The 22,049-nt window shown below is 41.0% G+C and overlaps 1 protein-coding gene across 2 annotated transcripts in view; it reads left to right on the top strand.

The window, feature by feature from the left end:
- The window catches only part of Slain2 (SLAIN motif family member 2), a 67,247-nt gene that overhangs the window by 7,287 nt on the left and 37,911 nt on the right, over positions 1 to 22,049 (top strand). For both annotated transcript variants that reach the window (XM_028780783.1, XM_028780782.1), the window contains exon 2: positions 17,952 to 18,100. In XM_028780783.1, coding sequence (XP_028636616.1) covers positions 17,952 to 18,100 — 149 coding nt within the window. The remainder of the gene's footprint in view (positions 1 to 17,951; positions 18,101 to 22,049) is intronic.

Below are 22,049 nucleotides of genomic sequence, written 5' to 3'. Positions count from 1 at the left end.
TCCCTCCCCCCACCTCTCTCTCTCTCTTTCTTTCATGGGTCTACTATCTGACCTGAAACTTTCTTATCTAGAACAGGCTGGCTTCAAACTCACAGAGATGGCCCTGCCTCTGCCTCTAGAATACTAAGCTTAAAAGTGTGAACTACTGCACACAGCAATTTCTTTTAATTTTTTAATTAAAATATTATTACATTATTTCCCTCTTCTTTCTCTATTACCTCCCATATGCTCTCCCAAACCTTGCTTCCTCTTAAATATATGATCTTTTTCTTTAATTATTGTTACACTTACATGAATAAGCATACAAATACAGTCTGCAGTTCTCCTCTCAGCATTTATTAGTTGCCTGTAGCACTTTGTCTAGGGGTACAGCCCAATGACATTTCCCCTATTCGTGTATGTCAGCTGGTGTTGTCATTGTTTAGGTATTGATTAGGCAGCCATATTGTTGAGATTTCATGGATGTAGCTTCCTGTAGTAACTAGATGGAACAATCTCTCAGAAGACTTGCTGGTCCTTTGGCTCTTTCAGCTCTGCCCGCAATGGTTTTTTGAGCCGTTGATGCAGGTGTTATGTTGATGTATGAACTGGGGCCGAGCATTTTGACCAGTTGTGACTGCCTATAATATCTTCCATCCGCAGCATAAAGAAACTGCTTTAGCAAGAGGTGAGAACAACGCAGTTAGGAATGTGCTGGTTTAGGAGTGGCAGTAGTACATTTTCCTCTAAGATCCAAGACCTCAGTAGTCTGGGTAGTTGGCTAGGTGTTCAGAGCTGGGCATGATTTCTCTCCTGCTTAGTGGCCCCTAAGAGCCTAGACAGCTGTTGGTTACTGCGAAGATGTGAGTGGCTCTGTTGCATTTTAGGGATATCTCCGTGATCATTATTGTGGTTCATAGGTATCACCACTGGCTAGAACTACTGACTGCTTGCCTCCCTTAGCAGCACACAGAGCACTTCCTACCACTATAAAGGATAATTCTCAGGGAGGAGGCTTTTGGATGAGATCCAGCTTAATTCCTCAGAGACCTGTGTCCAAAGTTGACAGTGTCTTCAGCAGTAGGGACATACATACCATCAACTTCTAGAGACAGCCAAGGGCAAAAGCAATAGTCTGCGTGATTTTGGGAGTCTCTTAGACTATCCCACCAACAACTCAGATGTTTATGTGTGTGTGGGGTTCATATACTGGATGGTTGTTGTTGTTGTTGTTGTTAGTTTGGGGCTGGGGGAGCATTATCCAAGTGGCAACTTCATCTACTCCCCACAGTTATGTAATGTTAGATGAATATAAAATATGAATTCCTGTCACGTTTTCAAACATCTTCCTTTTCCTTCTATATTGTCCTGCCAGCTCCCTCCCCAATTACCATCTCTCCACTTTCCTGTCTCCTCCTTCATATCACTTGTGTCCTGCTGTTCCACACTGTCCCCACCCTCTGTGGCCCCTCTTTACTTTCGTGGGTTCTGGGATTACTCCAGGATAGGTACTTGTATCTGAAGATCTGGAGCTAGGAGCCTCTGTCGAGAGAGAACATGGCTGCGTCTGTCTTTCTGGTCTGTGGTACCTCAGTCAGTGTGCTCTTGTCTAGTGACAGCCATTTACCGCACGGTTTGTGATTTGGTTTCTCTTTACAGCGGAAGAGTATTGTTAGCGCACACACATGTACTACACCTGCATCATCCGCTCATCAGCTGAAGGACGGTTAGACTGTTTGTGTTTCCTCGCTGATTGTGAGCAGAGTAGCAGTGAACACAGCTGAGGAAGGATCTGTGTCTAGGATGCTGAGTTCTTTGGGCATATGTCAAAGAATGGGATAGCTGGGTCGTATGGTAGATTTATTATTTAGCTTTTTGAGAAGTCTTTTAGGTCTTTGTTTTCTTCAAGATTTATTTGAAGTAAAATAACATAAATGTAACCTTGTTCCCATTCTTTTTTGCTGGTGTGTGTTTACATTCATATTTGTGTAGATACCTGTGTGTTTGGGTGAGCATGGAGGTGAGAGGAAATTCCTTGGGTGCTGTCTCCCTTTTTTCTCACTGAATTTGAACTCACCAAGTAGCTAGGCTGCCAGGCCTGGGAGCCCAACTGTCTCCCTGTCTCTGTCTCCCAGTACTGGGATCAAAAGCACACACTTTCATACGTGACTCTCCAACCCCCACCCCATGGTTTCTTGAGATCAAACTTAAAATCCTCTGCTTGCTGCACGCACTTCTTCACCTTTTCCGTTTAAGCCATCTCGGCTGCCTGTTTGTTTTATTTACACAGGGTCTCCCTCTGCTTGCTCATAACTCAGCAGGTTGCCCAGGTTGTTCTGGAACTTGCAATAATCATTTTCCTTCAGCCTTCCAAATGTTGATTCCAGGCATGGGCCACCGCTCCTAGCTGTTAAACACAAACCAGCAGCTCAGTGACATTGACGTTAAGTACATTCATGTCTGTGTCCACCTGCAGGCCGTTTTCGTATTCCTCAGTGGAAACTGCCTAGTTACTAAACAATCACTGTCTCCCTGCCTGACTGCCTGACACGCAGCATCCCACTTTCAGTGTCTATGCTACTCTAGGCTCCATATACAAGTGGAGTTATATCTGTTGTTTGCCACTTGGTTATTTTACTTAGCGTGAGTTACTCAGGATAGATTTATGGCATAGCATTTGACAGGATTTCCTTCTTTGTTAAGGCTAGGAGATATTTCATTATTGTATTGTATATGTCACGCTTTCTTCTTTCATTGATGGAAAACATTGCTTTCACATTATGGCAATGGTGAATAGTGCTCTGACTGATGGTACAGCTGCCTGAGTGTCTGCACTTCTGAGTATTCAGGAGTGGATTTGATGGACAATTCCCTTTCTCTCTTTGGTGTGTGCTGTGCTTATGTATATAGGCACATATTCAAGTCTATGGGCAAGGATGCCTGAAAGTGTGTGTGTGTGTGTGTGTGTGTGTGTGTGTGTTTCCGTCCAAGTTTAATGTGTCAGAAATAGCACTTCTACTTTATTCATTGAATTAGAGTCTCTCAGTCAAACCCAGAGCTCACTGATCAAATGGCTAGTCCAGATAGCTTGCTGGGTTGGGATGAAGGGGGTTAGTCCTGCCAATCAGCTTGCTAGGTTGGGTGAGTGGGCTGACTGTGGAGGTCTCCCTCAGAGACTGGCATTATAGGTGAGCTGCTGTGCCCACCCAGCATTTCAATGGGTTCTGGGAGTGGAAGACTTCTGTGTGTGTATAGCAAGCAAATTAACTTCTGAGGAGGCCTTCCCGAGTCACGATATTGAACTTGTTCAGGAGATATCTCTCTGTTGTCCACAGTGGCTGTGCTTCTGTGTTTTGATCATTCATATGTCCTAAGGTTGTGGCAGTCAGAGTTCTTATTTCCCCTCAGCCATTGGTTCTGATGTAAACTATTAAGGTAAACAAAGGATCTCTTAGGTTTTCTTTTTTCCATGCAGGTGATGTTTTCAGTAGGTATCTGAGCACATAGTGGCTTGTGTCACTATATACTGTCAAAGCTGTGTCCTTTGTACTAAGGAGGAAACGTCCTTACATGGGCAGCTTTATTCATACCTGTCTTTGGTCTGCTAGCTTGAAATCAACACCCACAGTGACATTCTTATTTTACATTTATAATTTAATGCTTTTGGAAAAAACCTGAACTATAGCATATATTATATATATGTATATAAAAAAATCTCTGCAGCTGTCTAGAATAAATTGAGCATTCATTATTGTGAAGAGAGTTAAGAGCTGTCATCTCCTGGACTCAGCTAATGTTGCTCGTTACTATGAATTGTGCTAATAGAAAAAAGAATTTGTTCATGAGCAAAAGAGAAGAAGGTATTTGAAGATGGGTCTAAATGAGTTTATGTTGCACCTCTGCTTACTGCGCTGCCCTAAGATAGGTGAGAGGTCAGTATAGCACAGCCCCTGTAGGGGCCGGACTGCTTAGTCAGGGCTAGCCGGCTGGTTGTTAGCACCCCAAAGACAGGGTTTTAGCTTTCTCTCTCCTTACTTTTAAGATTACTCTTTTTGCTGACAGAACCCCCTGAATCCACTATGCAGACTGTAGATCGGAGATGAGAGTGTCTAAGAAAAACAATATGAATTGTCATGCTTTTTGCAGAGATGCCAGGAACTTGTGTATATTATGAAATTTTAGAAAAGTGAGACCAGAAGTAGACTGAGATGTGCTCAGTGAGCTTCTCAGACCTGGTAAGCCCAAGACAGCTTCTCCAGGGCTGTGATTAGAGGGATGAGCTGCTATGCCCTACCCCATCTTATCTTGGTAACTGTTCCTCCCAAGTGAATCTGAACTAGTTAAACTATAATTCTCTTCTCATACCCCAAGCTCCAACAGCCACCATTCTTTTTCTATGTCTATAAATTTGATTATGCCAGGTAGCTTACAATTACGTTTTGAATCTGCAGTGTCCTCCACTGTCTCTTTTGTACTTGTTCTACAGCTGGAGGGCTATTTTGTGGGGTCTGTGGAGGCTTTAGGAGGTAAGACCTAACTGGTAGAGGAAGATTATTAAGAGTGGCAATAGATGGTCATAGCCCTTCATCATTCTGCTCAGTAGTCTGCCACCATATGCCCAGCTGCTCCTGTGTGGACTATCTTGCTATTAACATGCTTTTCATATTGTGATGTATGTACTGAGACCTTCTGAGGCTGAACCAGGACAATTCTCTTTCTCTGTAAGCTCTTTGAGAGAAGGAAATGTAGATGGAATCAAGACACATATGTCCTTTTGTTTTGGCTTGTTTTATTTAACATTATGCCTTCAAGGTTTTATCTATTTTATGACTTGTGTATGTCATTCCTTTTACAGTAAACGAAGGTAGACCCAGGTCACCTAGCTGATAAATAGGGAGAATTGGGACTTACAGCAAGCCTGAAAGCCATCTATGGAAAAAGTAGTTGGCTTTGGTTTATTTCGTTATAGACGTGGTTTGAGGAAGAAGGGTTGATGATCACGTTTGATTTAGATGCCATCTCTTAAAAATGGCATAGACTAAAGTTGCACAATTTTCTATATAATGTCTAGGATTTTTTGTTTTGTTTTTCAAGACAAATTTTCTCTGTGTAGCCTTCGCTGCCCTAGAACTTGCTCTGTAAACCAGCTGGCCTCAAACTAAGAGATATACTTCCCCTGCCTTCTAGCTGAAGACTTTTTTAGTGGACTTGTTCTTGAGCCTCCAGACTGCCTTCCAAATCATTGGAAATATCCTTCCTAAGACTGCAGACTGGGCCTGTGGTGAGAGTGCTGAAAGACATGTAAGACAGTTAATGAAGTAGTTACTTGTAAGTGCTTGTGATTCTGTTTTTGTGGTAACAGAACAAAACAACACTACAGTCTCCGTAAGAGAAGAAGCTTAAATAGAGAGGTTTGTAGCAGTGGAAGTGTGGGTTATTTTCAGGTCTTTCTCTTGAATAGCCTTAGTAATAGCCAATTCCTTTCCTACTGAGGGGAGGGGAGGGGAGGGGAGGGGAGGGGAGGGGAGGGGAGGGAAGGGAAAAGAAGGGCAGAAGAAGGGAAGAAGGGAAGAAGGGAAGAAGGGAAGGGGTATAAAAATCCTTACAAGCCTTTATCATGGATAGCAGATGAGACCCAGGAGCTCTGTCTGAGGCGAGCATTAGCGAGACCCAGGAGTTCTGAGCTGCTGCTGATTCACCTTTCACCTGGGCTCTGTTACGTCTGCCAGAGCAGCTCCTGAGCAGTCCGGCCTTGCAGCTTCTGATGGTCATATGTATGCAGTTCCTTTTAACCCTCTTGCCAAAGTCTGAGTCTCAGCTCAACTTCCTCTCTTAACGAATTCTTCTCACCTTTTTGCCGTTGTTTTATATGTCACCTCATCACTGAATGGATGTCTGTTTGGGAGTATTCCAACTCCAGGCAATCTAATACTGTCTTCTGGCCACATGTGTACAGAGCACATGTGCACATGTGGCATACACTTACACATGCACATAAATAAAATAATAAAAATATGTTTTAAGAAAGACTATAGACTTTCTTAAAGACTGGGTGAGGTGGTATATTTTTAATATAGCACTCAAGATGCAGGTAGATCTCTGTACATAGCCCTAGACCAGCCATTGTTACACAGTGAACCTCTGTCTCAACAAGTAAAAACCAGTGGAGCGATTCAAGTATTAGTCTCCATGAAGTATGAGGAGTAATCGACGAACAGTAGCACAGTATTTTGATATCAGTATGAAACTTGTGAAGGTGAAGTAGGAGTGCTCACTTGAAATTTAGATTTGCATGATGAGGATGAGTCAAACGTCTCCTAAGTCCAGTTTACTAGAAGGAAAGCTCTCCCACCCTGTCTTCTGGCTACTAAAGAGTCATTCCTGCTCATCTCTCCAGAGAGTTTACGAAGCATCCAGTCATGGTGACTGTGGAGAAGTCTCTTCTCTGGAAAGGGTGAATAAGAACTAGAAACGGACCAGGTTGAGGAATGGGGTTTAATAGGAGCTGTCGAGGTAATGAAGAGAGAGGTCCTTGCTGTGGATATGGCACCAATCACTGTTAACATTTTTTAACCATCATGAAATTAGATGGCATATTGTTGGGTGTTTTTTAAAAGATGGTATTTCTTTATTAGTATCTCAGTAGTAGCTTTAGAAAGGGCCACTTTTTAGTAATCGTAGAAAATGAATGTGGGTATCCTTGAGTTGTGGCTATCCTTTCCCTTCTAATAGGATAATGGACCTGTATTGGTTGTCATTGAGAAATTTCAGGTTATCCTTGGATGTCCTTGTCTAAGGCTGATTTGAAGAGGATTAAAAACAAAACCCGGGGGCTGGAGAGAGAGAGAAAGTTCATCTAAAAGCACTTGTTCTTACAGAGGACCTACCTGATTCCCAGAACCCACAGGGTGTCTTATGAACACGTGTAATGCCAGTTCTAGGGGATCCAATGTCCTCTTCTGACTCCATGACACCAGTCACACACTTGGTGCACAGAACATGTAAGGCAAAATGCTCACATGTAAAATAAGTCTAATTAAGACAATAAAATAAGCAGGGTTTGGTGGTGCACGCATGTCTCTAATCCCAGCACTCAGTAAGCATTGGGAGAGAATGTCTGAGTTCAGGGCAAGCCAGGTTTACTGAGTGAGTTCCAGAACAGCCAGGACTGCCCAAAGAGACCCTCTCAGTTGGAAGGGTATGTCTTTGTCAAAATCAAAAAGTACAGGGAAAAGCATGAGTATTTGAATAAGATAGAGGAGTGGCCTATAAACACACTTAACTGGAGTGAAGTTTCAGAACTAATGAGAAACACAGTTGAAAATGCAATAAATAAATGTATGTCAAACAAAGGTAAATAACTTTTAAAATAAAGCTCAATTACTGGGTTGGAAAACATATTATGAAACCTAGGAGGCTTTTGAATTTTGGAAATGTTCTTAACAAATGATCTTGGGTGATAAATCACTGAAAGTTGTAATAGTGGTACATAGTAGGACTCAAAGGAAATATTTGTTGAAAGTTACGAGATTTTGTCCAGAAACTCACTGCCATGACTTCTACAAAATCCAAGATTCTCTGGAAGAATCGGTGTGTATTACACATGTGTAATATATATGAGGGCATTTTGTATATACATATATGTATATGCTCATGATCATTTCCTGAAGACTAAAACATTATAGTTTGTGGTCGATGAGATAGATAGCTTAGCAGGTAAAGGTACTTACTGTCAAACCTGGTGACCTCAGTTTAGTTCCTGGGACCTACGTGGTAGGAGAGAGCAAACTCTCCCATGCGATCTGACGTCTAAACAACCACTGTGGCATGGGTGGCCCCCAAGCTGGTCCTAGTAACTACTCTTCCCTCCTGTGTAGCTGGAATGTTGTATTAGTCCAACATATAAAGTTTATCTCCTGCGGCTGTTGCCACTGCAGAGATGGTTTAGTTGGAGACTCCAGCCCTTTTTCATGTCTCATCTCTAAAAGCAGCAACTTTTCTGGTTGCTGCCTTCTAGGTTGGGCTCACTGTAGATCCTACATCCCGGTAATACAAACACCTCAAATTTAAGGGATTAATTTCATCCTTAGTCTTATGAACTTTAGGAACATCAGAAATGTTTTCTCTAAAGCTTCTGCCGTGCTAGAAGGGGATGAAAGCGAGCTATGAGATGAAATGGGAGCGTTCAATACCATGTCTAAAAGTTTGGGATTTGTGACTTTTAGTGTTGTCTTTTTTTTTTTTTTTGTCACTCTGCTGGTGTTGCTGGGTTTGTTTGTTTGTTTGTTTTATGGTTCTTTGTATCCTTTTGTGTTCTGTCACACACCACTTTCATTGTGGATTATATATTTTACCATGAAAGTTAATGGTCTTTACTGATATAAGCTGTTCTGCTCTTTTTGAGTTTGCCTGTTAATAGTAAACCTTTTTCTTTTTTAAGATTTATTTTATTTATATGAGTACACTTTAGCTGTCTTCAGACACACCAGAAGAGGGCATCAGATTCCATTACAGATGGTTGTAAGCCACTATGTGGTTGCTGGGAATTGAACTCAGGACTTCTGCAAGAGCAGCCAGTGCTCTTAACCACTGAGCCCTCTCTCTAGCCCAGTAGTAAACATTCTTATCAATAATACTGTGTTCATCTAAACCTTAGAAGGGTGTATCATAGCTATAAGTTTTTTATATCCCTTACTCAGTAGGGCTAATATAATAGTTAATGTGCTGTGATCAATCTAAACTTCAAAGGGACTGTTTACTATGTATATACATTAATAGTTTTTTTGGTTGAGTTGTGAGTTTTTAAATCTAATCTTGAGCTTAATTACAATTTATATTTTATAGTAGGTAAGGCTTAGGAAAAGATAGGCTGTGAAAATGATTAGTATATTAAAATCTTTTCTCATATTTCAATTCTCTTTTGCATTGTTTTTGGCAATGTTGTTAGGCAGCTAAATGTAATATTTCAGAGCCATGGGTTCGCATCAGTGTTGGCTCTTCGACTTTGGAGCTGTGCTTCCTTGGATGGGTTGTTATCTCACTCTGTCTCAGAGACTTCATAAAATGAGTACTATGATAGCTGTTTTCTAGGTGGTTATGAAGATTTAAAAGCTGTTATTTATTACATTTTACTGGTGGGTTGTAGAGAGGGCAGAGTGCACACCATCATAGCATGTGACTAGAGGACAGAACAACTTGTAGAAGTCAGTTGTCTCCCTCTGCCATGTGGGTTCTGAGAAATAAACTGAGGTCATCAGGCTCAGTGGCAAGTACTTTACCCATTGAGCCTCCTCACCAGCCACATCAGTGTGTTCACTAAAACAGTGTCATGTTTGGTAAGCTTTTGATATAAGGTGAAATAGTAGCAGCAGTTACTATATCGGCTAAAAAGTTTGCTATTTCACAGGAAGCAGTGTATCAAGTGGTTTAGAATTATTGTGCCAAGGTGTGGATAAAACCAAAAATACTTTTATTAATGGAAATTTTCTGTGGGTGCATGTTCACATGTGGGTGCATGTTCACATGTGGGTGCATGTTCACATGTGGGTGCATGTTGTGTTTCTGTGCTCGTGTGCTCCTGTGAGTGTAGAGGGCAGAGGCAGACAGAGGTGGTGGCTTTGCACCTGCTCCATCACTCTCCACCTCATGTTTGAGGCAAGGTCTCTCATTTGAACCTGGAGCTTGGTGATTGAACTAGTCTAGTTAGCCACTGTAAGCAGGGACTCTGTGTCTCCTCCCAAGTGCTGGATTGTAAGCAGGTTGCCTCGCCCACCCAGCATTTTACATGGCTCCTAAGGATCTGAACTGTGATCCTTCACAGTTGTCCACCAGGAGCTCCTCCCACTGAGCTGCCTCCCTAGCCTTACGGTTTTTAAACTATGAAATTATTTTTTTTTTAAAGTCTCAGAATGACCGTTTTGATCTTACTTGGCTTTATCTCTGGTTATACATTTAAATTGTTCTGTTTTTTAGAGGGGTAAATTCAGATGCACATATTCAGTATAAAATATGCATAGTAGATAGGGTACTGAACTTTGAAGATAAAGCCTCCATTATTCTTTTGCTCCTTAAATAGGTAGAAAACCATTGTTTTGAGGTATATAAAAGTGATATTTTCCTTTATCTGTAAGAAAATTTTCCATAGCAGTCTCGAGAAATATCTTTTCCCCCACACCCCAAGAAATATATTTCAATAAGTGTCTTACTAGTTTTTTGTTTTTACATTAAATACAGTTAAATCTTTGTTGCCCTTAGCCTTGGTAGCCTATTTTTAGTTGTCTACAATGCAGAAAAGTAAGAAATGATTACTATAGCTATAAATTTAACCAATCAACTATGGTGTTCTTTTTGTCATCTAACAATATGAATATGCATAGAAGAGTCCAAAATGTAAAGTAATATGGGGGTTAATTTCAGCAAGAAAAAAGCTGTTGTTATTCTTATATCTGCAGACTTCTATATTCTATAAGGCTTTGCAATTTAAAAAAAAAAACAGTTCTATTCAGTGCTGGGGAGATTGCTCAGTCAGTAGAGTGTGTGTCATAAAATCATGAGGACCTGAAATCTACCCTCAGCCTGTGGTTATAGTGTTTGCAATATCAGCACTGAAGAAGCAGAGAGGGATCCTTGGGGCTTCGTGACAAGCCAGATTAGCCTGCACCCTGAGTTCCAACCCAAGAGAGGCCGCTGCTTTAAAAAAAAGATGGCACTTGGTAAAGACACTTGAAGGTAACCTCTGGTCCCCATATGAGAGTGGGGGCGGGGAATGTAGATAGGTAGGTAGATCACCAGTCACTTCTCAAGGGCACCAATTTTGGAAGAAACTATTCTAAAGGCAGAAGGAAACTGGCATGGAAGTTTTAGCAGAGGAATGAGTAGTATTTAGTCAGATTTATATTTTTAAAAGTTGGTTGGCTATAGGAGCCATCAACATTTTTTCTGTAACTGATTGTTCTGTCCATTTAACACAAGAAAACAAACTGAAAAGCTAGATAAAACCTTTTAAAACCAGGGTGAATTAGGTAAACACATTGCAGAAAATGGAAGAGAAATAATGATCGAAGGTCTAGAAACATTGATAAGGTCATTGGAGAACATACAGTCCTTCAGAGCAGGACTGCCAGGGCACTGATTGGGAAGGAACAAGAATGTAAGGTTAGTTTTGTAACCAGGCAAGGCCTCAGTTTTTGATCTACAGATTGTCCTGCCTACAGGGTGTTCTGGGACCAGAGCCTAGCAGAATCATCACCAAAGAGACCAGAAAGACTATCCAGCAACTGATGGGAACAGATGCAGAGTCCCAGAGCAGAACATTAGGTGGAGCTGGGGAAGTCCTGCAGAGAGGATGCTGAGGAAGGATTGGAGGAACCAGAGGGGAGGGGTCAGGGACACATCAGGAGAACTCAGCCCATAGAACCAACTGACTGGACTCAAGGGGGCTCACAGATCAGGGAGCCTGCATTGGTCAAACTTAGGTTCTCTGCATGTATGTTATGGCAGAGTAGCTTGGTATTCCTTCAGGAATCCCAACAATTGGGGCGGGAGGCTGTTTCTGACCTTTTTCCTCCTGCTGGGTTGCCTTGGCCAGCCATGCGATGATATGTGCCTGGTCTATGGTAGCTTGTTTTGCAAATAATAACAAGTATTTGATTGATGTCTGAGGGAGGCCTGCTCTTCTCTAAGGGGACCTGGAGGAGGGGGGAGGTAGAAGAGAGAAAGAGAGAGAATGGAAGGGGGAGGGGGAGGGGGAACTGCAATTGGAATGTAATATGTGAGAGAAGAATAAAAAGAGAAAAAAGAAATGGACATTGAGCACATTTGAAACCATGGCTCTGACAGGCAGAGATGGAGCGGGTTGGATAAAGCATGGTATGAGTGTTCAGATGACAGATGAAAGAGGGACGTACTTCTGCATAGTGTCAAGTGAACTGTAGGATATTAATACCAGTAAATGGAAAGTCAGTGAATTTAAATTAGTATCAGAATACCAAGACTACGTATTAACTATTAGTATATTCATTTCCTAATATCTTATTTTTGCTTTTATTCATGTTGTACAAGCTGCATGCACTCTGGGAGAGTTGTGAATGCCTACAAATTCAACATAGTAGAAACACTGAGATTTTTTGTGATTTATAACACCATCTCTTAGTTCTTTTTTTTTTCTGTTTTTTTTTAAATCAAATCATAATTTTTACTTATTCACACAGGGGTTATAAACACAGAAAGGCAGGATGTGGGGAAGGGGATGACACCGGAGCGTGGGTGTTCAGGGGGAGTACAGATATTTTTCAGAACATGGTATCGGCTGCATCCCTTAGTTCTTAACTATAAACTTTACATGGCAACCTCTGTCAAAATATCCATATGTTGGACATGCCTCACAGTTTTCATAGCGAGATATAATGAAATTCTTATGCTTAAAAAAAATCTATATATTTGGTAAGTAGAACTTTCAAAATAAAAATTCTGTGAACTTCTTAAAACACATGTTTAAAACTGGTTCTACTAAACCATGTAAAAATTCTGTTCAAGAAAAAAAATCCCTCACCGTATAAGCCCACAAAATATATTTTCAAATACCAGTCATGTAAAAATACAGTTTATGGGTCTGGAGAGATGGCTCAGTGGTTAAAAGCACTGACTTCTCTTCCAGAGGTCCTGAGTTCAACCCCCAGCAACCACATGGTGGTTCATAACTATCTATAATGTGATCTTATGCCCTCTTGTAGGTGTACATGAAGATATTACACTCATATACATAAAATAAATACATTTTAAAAATAGTTTTCATATTCTATATCTTTAGTTGAATATATTTTATGCAAGTGGTCATGTGATAAAATAATTTAGGAAATATGGAAAGGTGAATATTACTAATTTGGAAACTGCTCAAAAGTAATTTTTTTTTTGTTGTTTTTTGTTTTTCGAGACAGGGTTTCTCTGTGTAGCCCTGGCTGTCCTGGAACTCACTCTGTAGACTAGGCTGGCCTCGAACTCAGATATCTGCCTGCCTCTAAAAGTAAATTTCTAACTTACAGTTATATACCCTATCAATGTATTTTTTATTATGTTTCAACTGAATTTTGTACAATTCAAGTCTGTAAATTATTAAAAAAAAAAAAAAGACTATAAGGCTCTCCATGTATATCAGTGGTTCTCAACCTTCCTAATGCCATGACATTTTAATACAGTTCCTCATGTTGAGGTGACCCAAAATATAAAATTATTTTTGTTGCTACTTCATAACTGTAATTTTGCTACTATTGTGAATCATAAATAAATATCTTTATTTCTGATGGTGTTAGGCAACCCCTGTGAAAGGTTTCTTCAGTTCAACACAACCCCCAAAGGGGTTGTAACTCACAGATTGAGAACCACTGATGCAGACTATAATGACAGTGTCTACTCTACACAGCAATGATCCCAAGTACTTGTCCAGCATCAGTCTTGCTATTAAAATAGCCGTAGAGATCTGAAGAAAGTCAGTCATCCCTACCTTGGAAAAGGGTCTGTGGCCATCACCCACTGCAACCAGCTAACTCTCACTTAAATCCAGTGCTTTGGAATACTTAAATTACCAATACTATAAAGCAAATGAACTGAAGATTGTTGATCTATCATTGTCTGGCAGGAGGAATCAAAGGTAGTGAAATCAAAGATGTAGAGAACATTCAGAGGATGGGCTTTTTAACAACAGGAAGATATTTGGAAGGCAAGAGTGGTGGCTCTGACCTTTAATCAAGCCCAGCACTTGGGAGGCAGAGGTAGGTGGATCTCTATGAAGCCAGCCAATGTTACACAGTCTCAGCAAACAAACAAAAAGACAAAAAAGATATTTGGAAGCCCTCAGCAACCAGTACTTCCTTCTCTTCGTGGTTGAGGTGGCGAGGATGATACCCAAGCTCAGGTCTTCCACTGCCATCTGTAAGAGGAACAATAATTGACCTCTGACAGAAGTGTGTCATCATCCCACAGGCCCCATCTATCCTCTGTTTGTTTGTGTTTTGTTTTCTGCTCAATGGCCTGGAACTTGCCAAATAGGCTAGAGTGTCTGTCCAGTAAGCCTCAAGGATTCATCTGTCCTACTTCAGCAAAATGGAACACTGGCTTATACCACCTCCTTATAAACAGTATGAAGGAGCAGTTTCCCATGGTCTCTATGGACCTTAGGGAGCCAGAGAGGTTCCAAGATAACATGCCCTGCTCCTTGGAGCCTTGTTTTTGTGAGTGAGGCTCAGCTCTTCATTGGACCTCTGTGACTTAATTTTAATAAGACAGTGAGGTGTCTTGGTTAAGGATTCTATTGCTGTGAGAAAACACTGTGACCAAAATCAGCCTGGGCAGAAGAGTTTACATCATCCTATAATATGTAGCCCATCATTCAAGGAAGTCAGGGAAGGAACTCAAGGCAAGAACCTGGGGGATAGAAACTGATACAGAGGCTATGGAGGAGTGCTGCTTACTGTTGCTCAGCCAATTTTTTTTAAAATTTAATTCCATTCAGGACTATAGGCCCAGTGTTGGCATTAGCCAAAATGGGCTGGGCCCTTTCATATCACTCACTAAGAAAATGCCCACACAACACAGGCTTGTCTTCAGGCCAATCTGGTGGGGGCATTTTGTTACTTTAGGTTCTGTCCTAACTAGCTAACCCTTGAAGGTAACATATATGTCTTTCATCAGTTGAAACCTGGTGGCATATCTTAATTTATCCTCAGTTGCATTACTCACGAAACTGAGTGACTACCAGAAACCCGCAGCTTCCTGAGTCCTGTTCTTTCTCCCCTACTCTTCCTACCTTTTCTCTTCCTTGACTAAGTCATATATTTTGACTTTAAAAATTGAAAGCGTAAATTAAATGTTAATAGACAAAAGTTTTTACTTTTAGAAGTCTCCATGCTTCTAAGAAATGAGCAAATGAAATGTATATTTGTTACAAGTGCTTTTATTAGGCTTTCTTTTCTCTCTTTTTTTTGTCTTTTTTGTTGTTGTGGTGGTGGTAGTTGTTGAGACAATGTCTCACAGTGTGGCCCTGGCTGACCTGGACCTTACTTTGTAGAACAAGTGATGGGATTATAATTAGCATGTGCCATCATGTCCTGATTGATTTTTTTTCTCTTAATTATTCTTAACTTTGTCTTCCTAAGAGTAGATGCAGATATGTGAGACACCCCAGCTTATTTATCCTCTGAGAGGTTTACAGGTACTTTGAAAAATTAATTAAAGGTTCCCGAGCCGAAGGATAATTTTGTGTCAGTGTCCTATAGACCTCCATTTCTATCCTTGGAGAGGTGTCAGGGACTGAGAGTAAGAGACTGGGTGATAGGCAGTGGGTGTGAGCACGGAGAGTCATCCCTTTGGTCTCCCTGGACTTGGAAAAGTATTCTATTAACTCCTGTCTGTGAATGGAGGAACAGTCACTTCCCATAGGAAAGCAAGGAAAGGCAGTTTCTAAGGGGAGGAGGGCTAGTGAAATTGAAACAGGATGGAGAGACCCTGTTACTTGTGCTGCATAGCACCATTGTAGAAACAGGAAGATATGGGTGTAGGCTAGCAGTGAGCAGGGTACTGATGGTTTCATTCAATTGAGCTTTAACTACTGAAATTTGGTTCATTTAATTTATAGTAGTTGCTGTATTTGAATGTAACTAAACACCTTTCAACCTTCTAAAATATTTTAAAAGTAAAAGGATGATTTATCATACCATAAAGTTTACCCATGCTTATGTAGTTTATATACCATAAAATTCTGAGAATTAATTGTACAGTTCAATGAATGTAGTGTATTTACAACCATGAAGCCATCGCCACAACTGAGTACCATCTAAAAGAAAGGAACCTAACACCCACCTCTAACCCTGGACAAGCACTGAGGTACTTCCTGCTCTTTGTCTTTCCTTAGGCATTTTTTGTTAATGGGAATGGGACATTACAACATGTCAGTGTGTGATGTATGCGTTTGTCTTCTTTTACTGAGAATATGGGTTGTTCTTGTTCCTTGAATTATTTTATCATGAGTTCTAGAGCCAACAACAGCAAATTATATACCAGGATCATCATGTGAGATGTGTGGGTAAGTTATATGAAACCAGTAAAACATCACATATTAGAAGTGGTGAGGTAGATAGTAGAGCTGGAGAGATGGCTCAGTGGTTATGAGCACTTGCTGTTCTTGCAGAGAACACGTGTTTGGCTCCCAGTACCCCCATGACATCTCACAGCTGTCTGTGACTGGTACCCTTTCTGGTCTCTGAGAGCTCCAGATGTACATATACATACATGCAGGCTGTGGTGGTTTAAATGTTTGGATATGCCCAGGGAGTGGCACTATTAGGAAGTGTGGCCTTGTTCGAGTAGGTGTGGTTTCTTTGAAGGAAGTGTGTCACTGTGGAGTTGGGCAGTGAGAATCACATGAAAGCCAGTTTTCTCCTAGCAGCCTTCAGATGAAGGTGTAGAACTCTCAGCTCCTCCTGCACCATGCCTGCCTGGGAACTGCCATGTTCCTGCCTCGATAATAATGGACTGAACCTCTGAACTTGTAAGCCACCAATTAAATGTTGTCCTTATAAGAGTTGCCTTGGTCATGGTGTCTGTTCACAGCAGTAAAACCCTGACTAATATACAGGCAAATACTCATGTATTTTTTTAAACAAATTAATCCTTAACCAGGCAAAGCAGTGCACACACCTTTAATCCCAGGCAGAAGCAAGACAGATCTCTGAGTTTGAAGCCAGTATTGTCTGCATAGAGTTCTAGGCCAGCTAGGACTATAGAATGAAACCTTGCCTGAAAAACAGTGTGGAATGTCATTTAAAAAACAAAAATGTTGTGTAAGTGATAGTTATTCATCTACAGAGGTTGAACTAAGAGAGTCAATGTGCAATAGTTGTCATAATTTTTAAAGCAGAGATGCCAATATAGATATTTGGAAAGAGAATGAACCCACAGTTTTTTTAAAATTGTTATGTTTATACTACAAGAGTCATTTACCCTATATAGTCTTGATTATTTTTGTCAAAGCTAAATGGTAGTACCAGACAGGAACTACAGATAGAGAAAAAGAAAGAGGGAATGGAAATTTTGTGTTGCACTTGAAAGTAGTTTAATTGTAAAAACAATGTCATATTGTAGAAAAATGTTTATTTAAGTATTTTACCAGAACATCACTTCATACTATTGACTTAATTTGATTAAAGTAAAATGCAAGTGTGTCAGCTTCTTACTGAGACATCTGTGTAAATATGTACAAGCAAAATGTGTTCCCTCCATAAATCCCACTTCATTAATGCACAAACAGTCCTTGTTAAAAATCAAGTATCTACATTTTTCACAAGGAATTACACCTGGGATGATTATTAACAACCAGCTCTTCTTCTCACCTTTCCCTCTGTGCCTCTTCAGGAGCTTCTCAACAACAAAGTAATCTCTGTGTGGTTTGATTTGAAGTGCTGGTCTTCTCAGACACACCCGTGTTTGGGAAGACTACCCAGTAAGGAGTGCATCTGGCACAGTGTGTGTATGTTTGCTAGAAAGGGAAGCAGGAGGTGGGGCTCCGGCCCCTCTGTCTAGATTTAGTGTCTTGGTTAGATTAGGAGGTTAGTGATGTCCTGCTGAAAACATCGTGACTTGTTACAAAGTGTACCTCTAATCACAGGAGAAAAGTAGAATTGATTTTGAGAACTCATCCTTTGGGTTCATTTTGTGGTTGAGATTTGGGGGTCATGCTGCTGCAGTATCATTTTCATTTTGTGGTTGAGATTTGGGGGTCATGCTGCTGCAGTATCATTTTCATTTTGTGGTTGAGGTTTGGGGGTCATGCTGCTGCAGTACCATTTTCTTGCACAGTAAGTCGTTATGACTAAGCATACCCCATCATCATTCACCATCTTCTCAAACCCATACAGAAAGACCCTACTTTATAGTCCTGTGCTCAGTAATGAGTGTGCCCTTTTGTGTTTGTTTTCTTCCAGGTTGTACTCATCACCAAAGAAAAAACTCACACCAATGCAGAAATCTGTTAGCCCATTAGTTTGGTGCAGGCAAGTTTTGGATTACCCAAGTCCTGATGTGGAGTGTGCTAAAAAGTCCCTTATCCACAAACTTGATCAAACTATGTCAGGTATGTCTATAACTTTAATTGTGAATTCATTAGTTTTCTTTGGCCTGAAATCGGATACGTGGAATGTGCATATTTAGGCAGGTAGTTCTTGCTTGATAGCCTTTCTGAATTTCACTGTATTCATCATGAAGGCAAGATTATGTGTAATAGCAGTTTTTAAAAATCTTAGTCTCACTTTAATGGATTATATCTATGAAGTTATGAATTTTGATTTTTCTAATAATGAGCTAAAACAGTTCCTAAAATGAAAAATATTTGCCTCAAGTCATCAAAACTTATCCCACATACCACACTTTGGTCATTGGAGATGTGCTGGAGAATATGTGTGAAGAGCCAAGAGGCAGCATGGCCTCACTCAAGGACTCACTGAAACTAGGCACTCACTGATACAGCTAGATTAATTAGCTGGCCATGGCACTCTGTTTTGGTTTGGAGAAAGAAAAAAATATAAAATGTATGGTTCAAAGAGTAAAGGGAGCACCAAGAATGAAATGGAGCTAAATTCTGTATTCAGTGATATTAAATGGAATTAAAGGAATGGTGACCTTGGGGCAAGATCTCACCCAGCTAAGCTTATTGTTTGTTTGCAGTTGAACAAGGAATAGTTATATCATGTTAGGTGTTGTTATGACCTGGTTATTGTTTTCATTTGGACATAAGGAGATATGATTGTGTGTCAGAGTAACAAGGAGTGGATTGTGATGGCTATTCTTGGTTGTATTTGTAATTAACTACAATCCAGAAATGGAGGGCACACCTGTGATCCATATCTTGAGGCTGGAAGACACAGACTTTTGATCCTGATCTTGATGTGGGATGACACACTTTTGATACAAATCTTGAGGCATAGTGGCTATGAGAAGCTTAGTTGCAGGCATGGTGGTGCATGCTTTTAATACCAGGAGATCAAGACAAGTAGATCTCTGTATACAGGGCCAGCTTGGTACAGAGCAAGTTTCAGGTAAAGAAAAGCTTAGATTCAGGTGTGGCAGTATACAATGTTAATGCCAGAACTCAGGAGACAGGCATGCAGATCTCTGAGTTCAGTTCCAGAACAGCCAAGCTTAGACAGTGAAGGAAACCACTGGAGAACAGAAAGCTGGTGATAATGTAATGGAACAAGGGGCCCATGTTCCAGCCCCAGTAAGCAGCAGAACTTGGCAGCTTTGGCCATATGGCTCTGGCTTTGGGGTCAAGAGTAGAAGGGGTTACTGGGACAATTGATAGTAGTTAGCTGGACCTAAGAAATTAATGGTGACTAGGAAGAGACCAGCATTACTGAGGTGAAATCTTCTGGGAAGTGTGTTCTGAGATCATAAAGAGATAACCAAGCTTGTACCTCAGGCTGTATCTGGTAATGTATAATTATACTTGGTAATGTGTAAGAGTCACCCAGATGGTACTGGTTTTGAAGGCTATGGAGAACAGCTGAGGCCTCGGAACTGTGAGAAGCCAGGAAAGGCTGTTGGTGAAGGTACAGCCTCAGTTGGAGTTGACAGCCCAGGACTGAAGGGGTCATGTAAAGAAGTTGAGGCTCGGCACCATGAAGAGAGCCGGTGAGAGGCTATTGGTGAAGCCTGGGTGATTCAGTGGAAGACCCCAGCGTATTGGAGATGCTACTACAATAGGATGACCAGCAAGAACAGCAGCAGCAGTGTAGCGGAGTCAACTAGAGCCTAGAGTGCTCCAGAGGGCAGAGCTGGAGAAGTGACCCAAGCTCTTTGGAGGAGCCCAGAAGATCGTCTTTGGATCCTAGACATTGGAACAAGAAGCTGTAAAGTTGACGTTGTCTTGGATATTCAAAGATGTTAGAGATGCCTGTCGAGGAAAGCTGCTGACAGGGAGTGGAACCAGCCCAGGAGAAAGAAGTGTATTGCAGTCCTCAGTGTGAAAGGAGTTGGGCATCAGACATGAAAATGCAGAGTTTGGAGTTTGCCCAGCTGAATTTTGGTCTTGCTTTGGTCCAGTATTTCTTCATTATGACATTTTGGAATAGTAATATATATCCTATGCTATAATATATTGGAGGTATGTGATCTGCTTTTTTATATTGATTTTATAAAGGATTACAGTTAAGAGACTATAAATCTCAGAAGAGACTTTGAACTTTAAGGTTGTTGAGCCTGTGGCATTTGAAGGTGGACTAAATGTATTTTGCATTCTACTGTGGCCCCTATAGACTCATGTGCTTAAACAAGCCTATTCCCCATGCTCCAGCATTGCATTTGCAGATGTGTACTGCTGTGCTTAGCCTTTTATCTGAGTGCTGGGGATCTGAACTCGGGTCTTTGTGACTGTGGACAATTAAAAATTAAAGAAATAATTTATGTGTAATGAGTATTTTCCTGTGTGTATTTTTGTGCATGTGTAGGGCTCACAGAAGTCAGAAAAGGGCATCAGAACCTCTGACTTAAGTTACGGATGGTTATGAGCCATCATGTGGGTACTGGGAACTGAACCTGGGTTCTCTGCAAGAGCAGCAAGTCTTCTTAACCACTGAGCCATCCCTCCAGCCTGTAACTCATTGTTTTTAGACTTTATGTTGCTTTACAGCTGTGTGCTTAAGTTTTTCTGCTTTGGGTTTATTATAAACACGTGGGTACTTTGGTTAGCGTTTAAGCTGCAAGTGGTTGAGAAAGCAGAGGGAAGACTAAACAGTTAAGCTGGCTTGCTATAAGTAATGGTTAGCATGTGCAGATAACTTACAGGAAGTAATTACAGAGCTGCTGAATCAGAGTCTTTTCATCTCTGTAAAAAGCCCCTTTGGAAAAACAAAGCCTTTATATGAGTTTCAAAGAGATTTTGTCTCAATATGAATTCTCTTAGAATGAAACTCTGAACCTTGATTTCTATTATGTCTGGCTTGTGATTGAGTAAAATAGATTGTTATAAATCTTTAGACAATGTGAAATAACTAAATTTTAGTCAGATGGTATTATTAGACATTCAGAGTATTTCTAGAAAGCTGGAGAGATGTAAGAACATGTTCTGCATGTAGATTTGAGTTAAAATTCCCATTACCCCTGTAAAAAGTGTACCATGGATGTGCCTGAAGTCAGAGCTGTGAGATGGAGGCAGGAGGATTTCTAGAGTCTGCTGGCTGCCAGCATAGCTTCAGGTTCAGTGAGAGAGCCCATCTCAAGGGACTAAGGCAGAAGGTGATAGAACATCCCCTGTCCTTGTTAACCCTCTGCAGATGTACCGGCACCCATATCTACATAAAACACATCCAGGTACACAGCACCCAGGCACATGTAGACAGTATATGAGTAAGTGCTGTACTGGCTGGTTTTGTGTGTCAACTTGACACAGGCTAGAGTTATCACAGAGAAAGGAGCCTCCCTTGAGGAACTGCCTCCATGAGATCCAGCTGTAAGGCATTTTCTCAATTAGTGATCAAGGAGGGAGGGCCTACTGTGGTGGTGCTGGCCCTGGGCTGGTAGTCCTAGGTTCTATAAGAAAGCAAGCTGAGCAAGCCAGGGGAAGCGATCCAGTTAGCAGCTTCCCTCCATGGTCTCTGCATCAGCTCCTGCCTCCAGGTTCCTGCCCTGTGTGAGTTCCTGTCCTGATGTGAGTTCCTTTGGTGATGAACAGCTATGTGGAAGTAGAAGCTGAATAAACCCTTTACTCTCTAGCTCGATTCTTGGTCATGATGTTTTGTTCAGGAATACAAACCGTAACTAAGACAGTGGTCTACGATGTTTGAGCACAACTTGATTTTAAAACAGGGAGTGGCCTGGATTTAGCTTGCAAGTTATGGTTCTCCAGTTCTTGGTTTAAAACAGAATAGGAATTACCTACCAACCTAGATTTGTGAGATAAAAGTAAGCCTGCTATATCTCAAAATCAGCAATTTTGAATGAAAAATTCTGTGTTTTATTATAACAAGGGTATTTAAGACTAAGAGAAGTGGGAGGTGGGTGGTATGGGTGATATGTGTCTGCAGTTC

The sequence above is a fragment of the Grammomys surdaster genome, unplaced genomic scaffold, assembly GCF_004785775.1.
Source record: "Grammomys surdaster isolate TR1022 unplaced genomic scaffold, NIH_TR_1.0 372, whole genome shotgun sequence".
In the NCBI taxonomy this organism is placed as follows: domain Eukaryota; kingdom Metazoa; phylum Chordata; class Mammalia; order Rodentia; family Muridae; genus Grammomys; species Grammomys surdaster.
The sequence above is the reverse complement of the archived record's forward strand: the minus strand, read 5'-3'. Positions and strand labels throughout refer to the sequence as shown.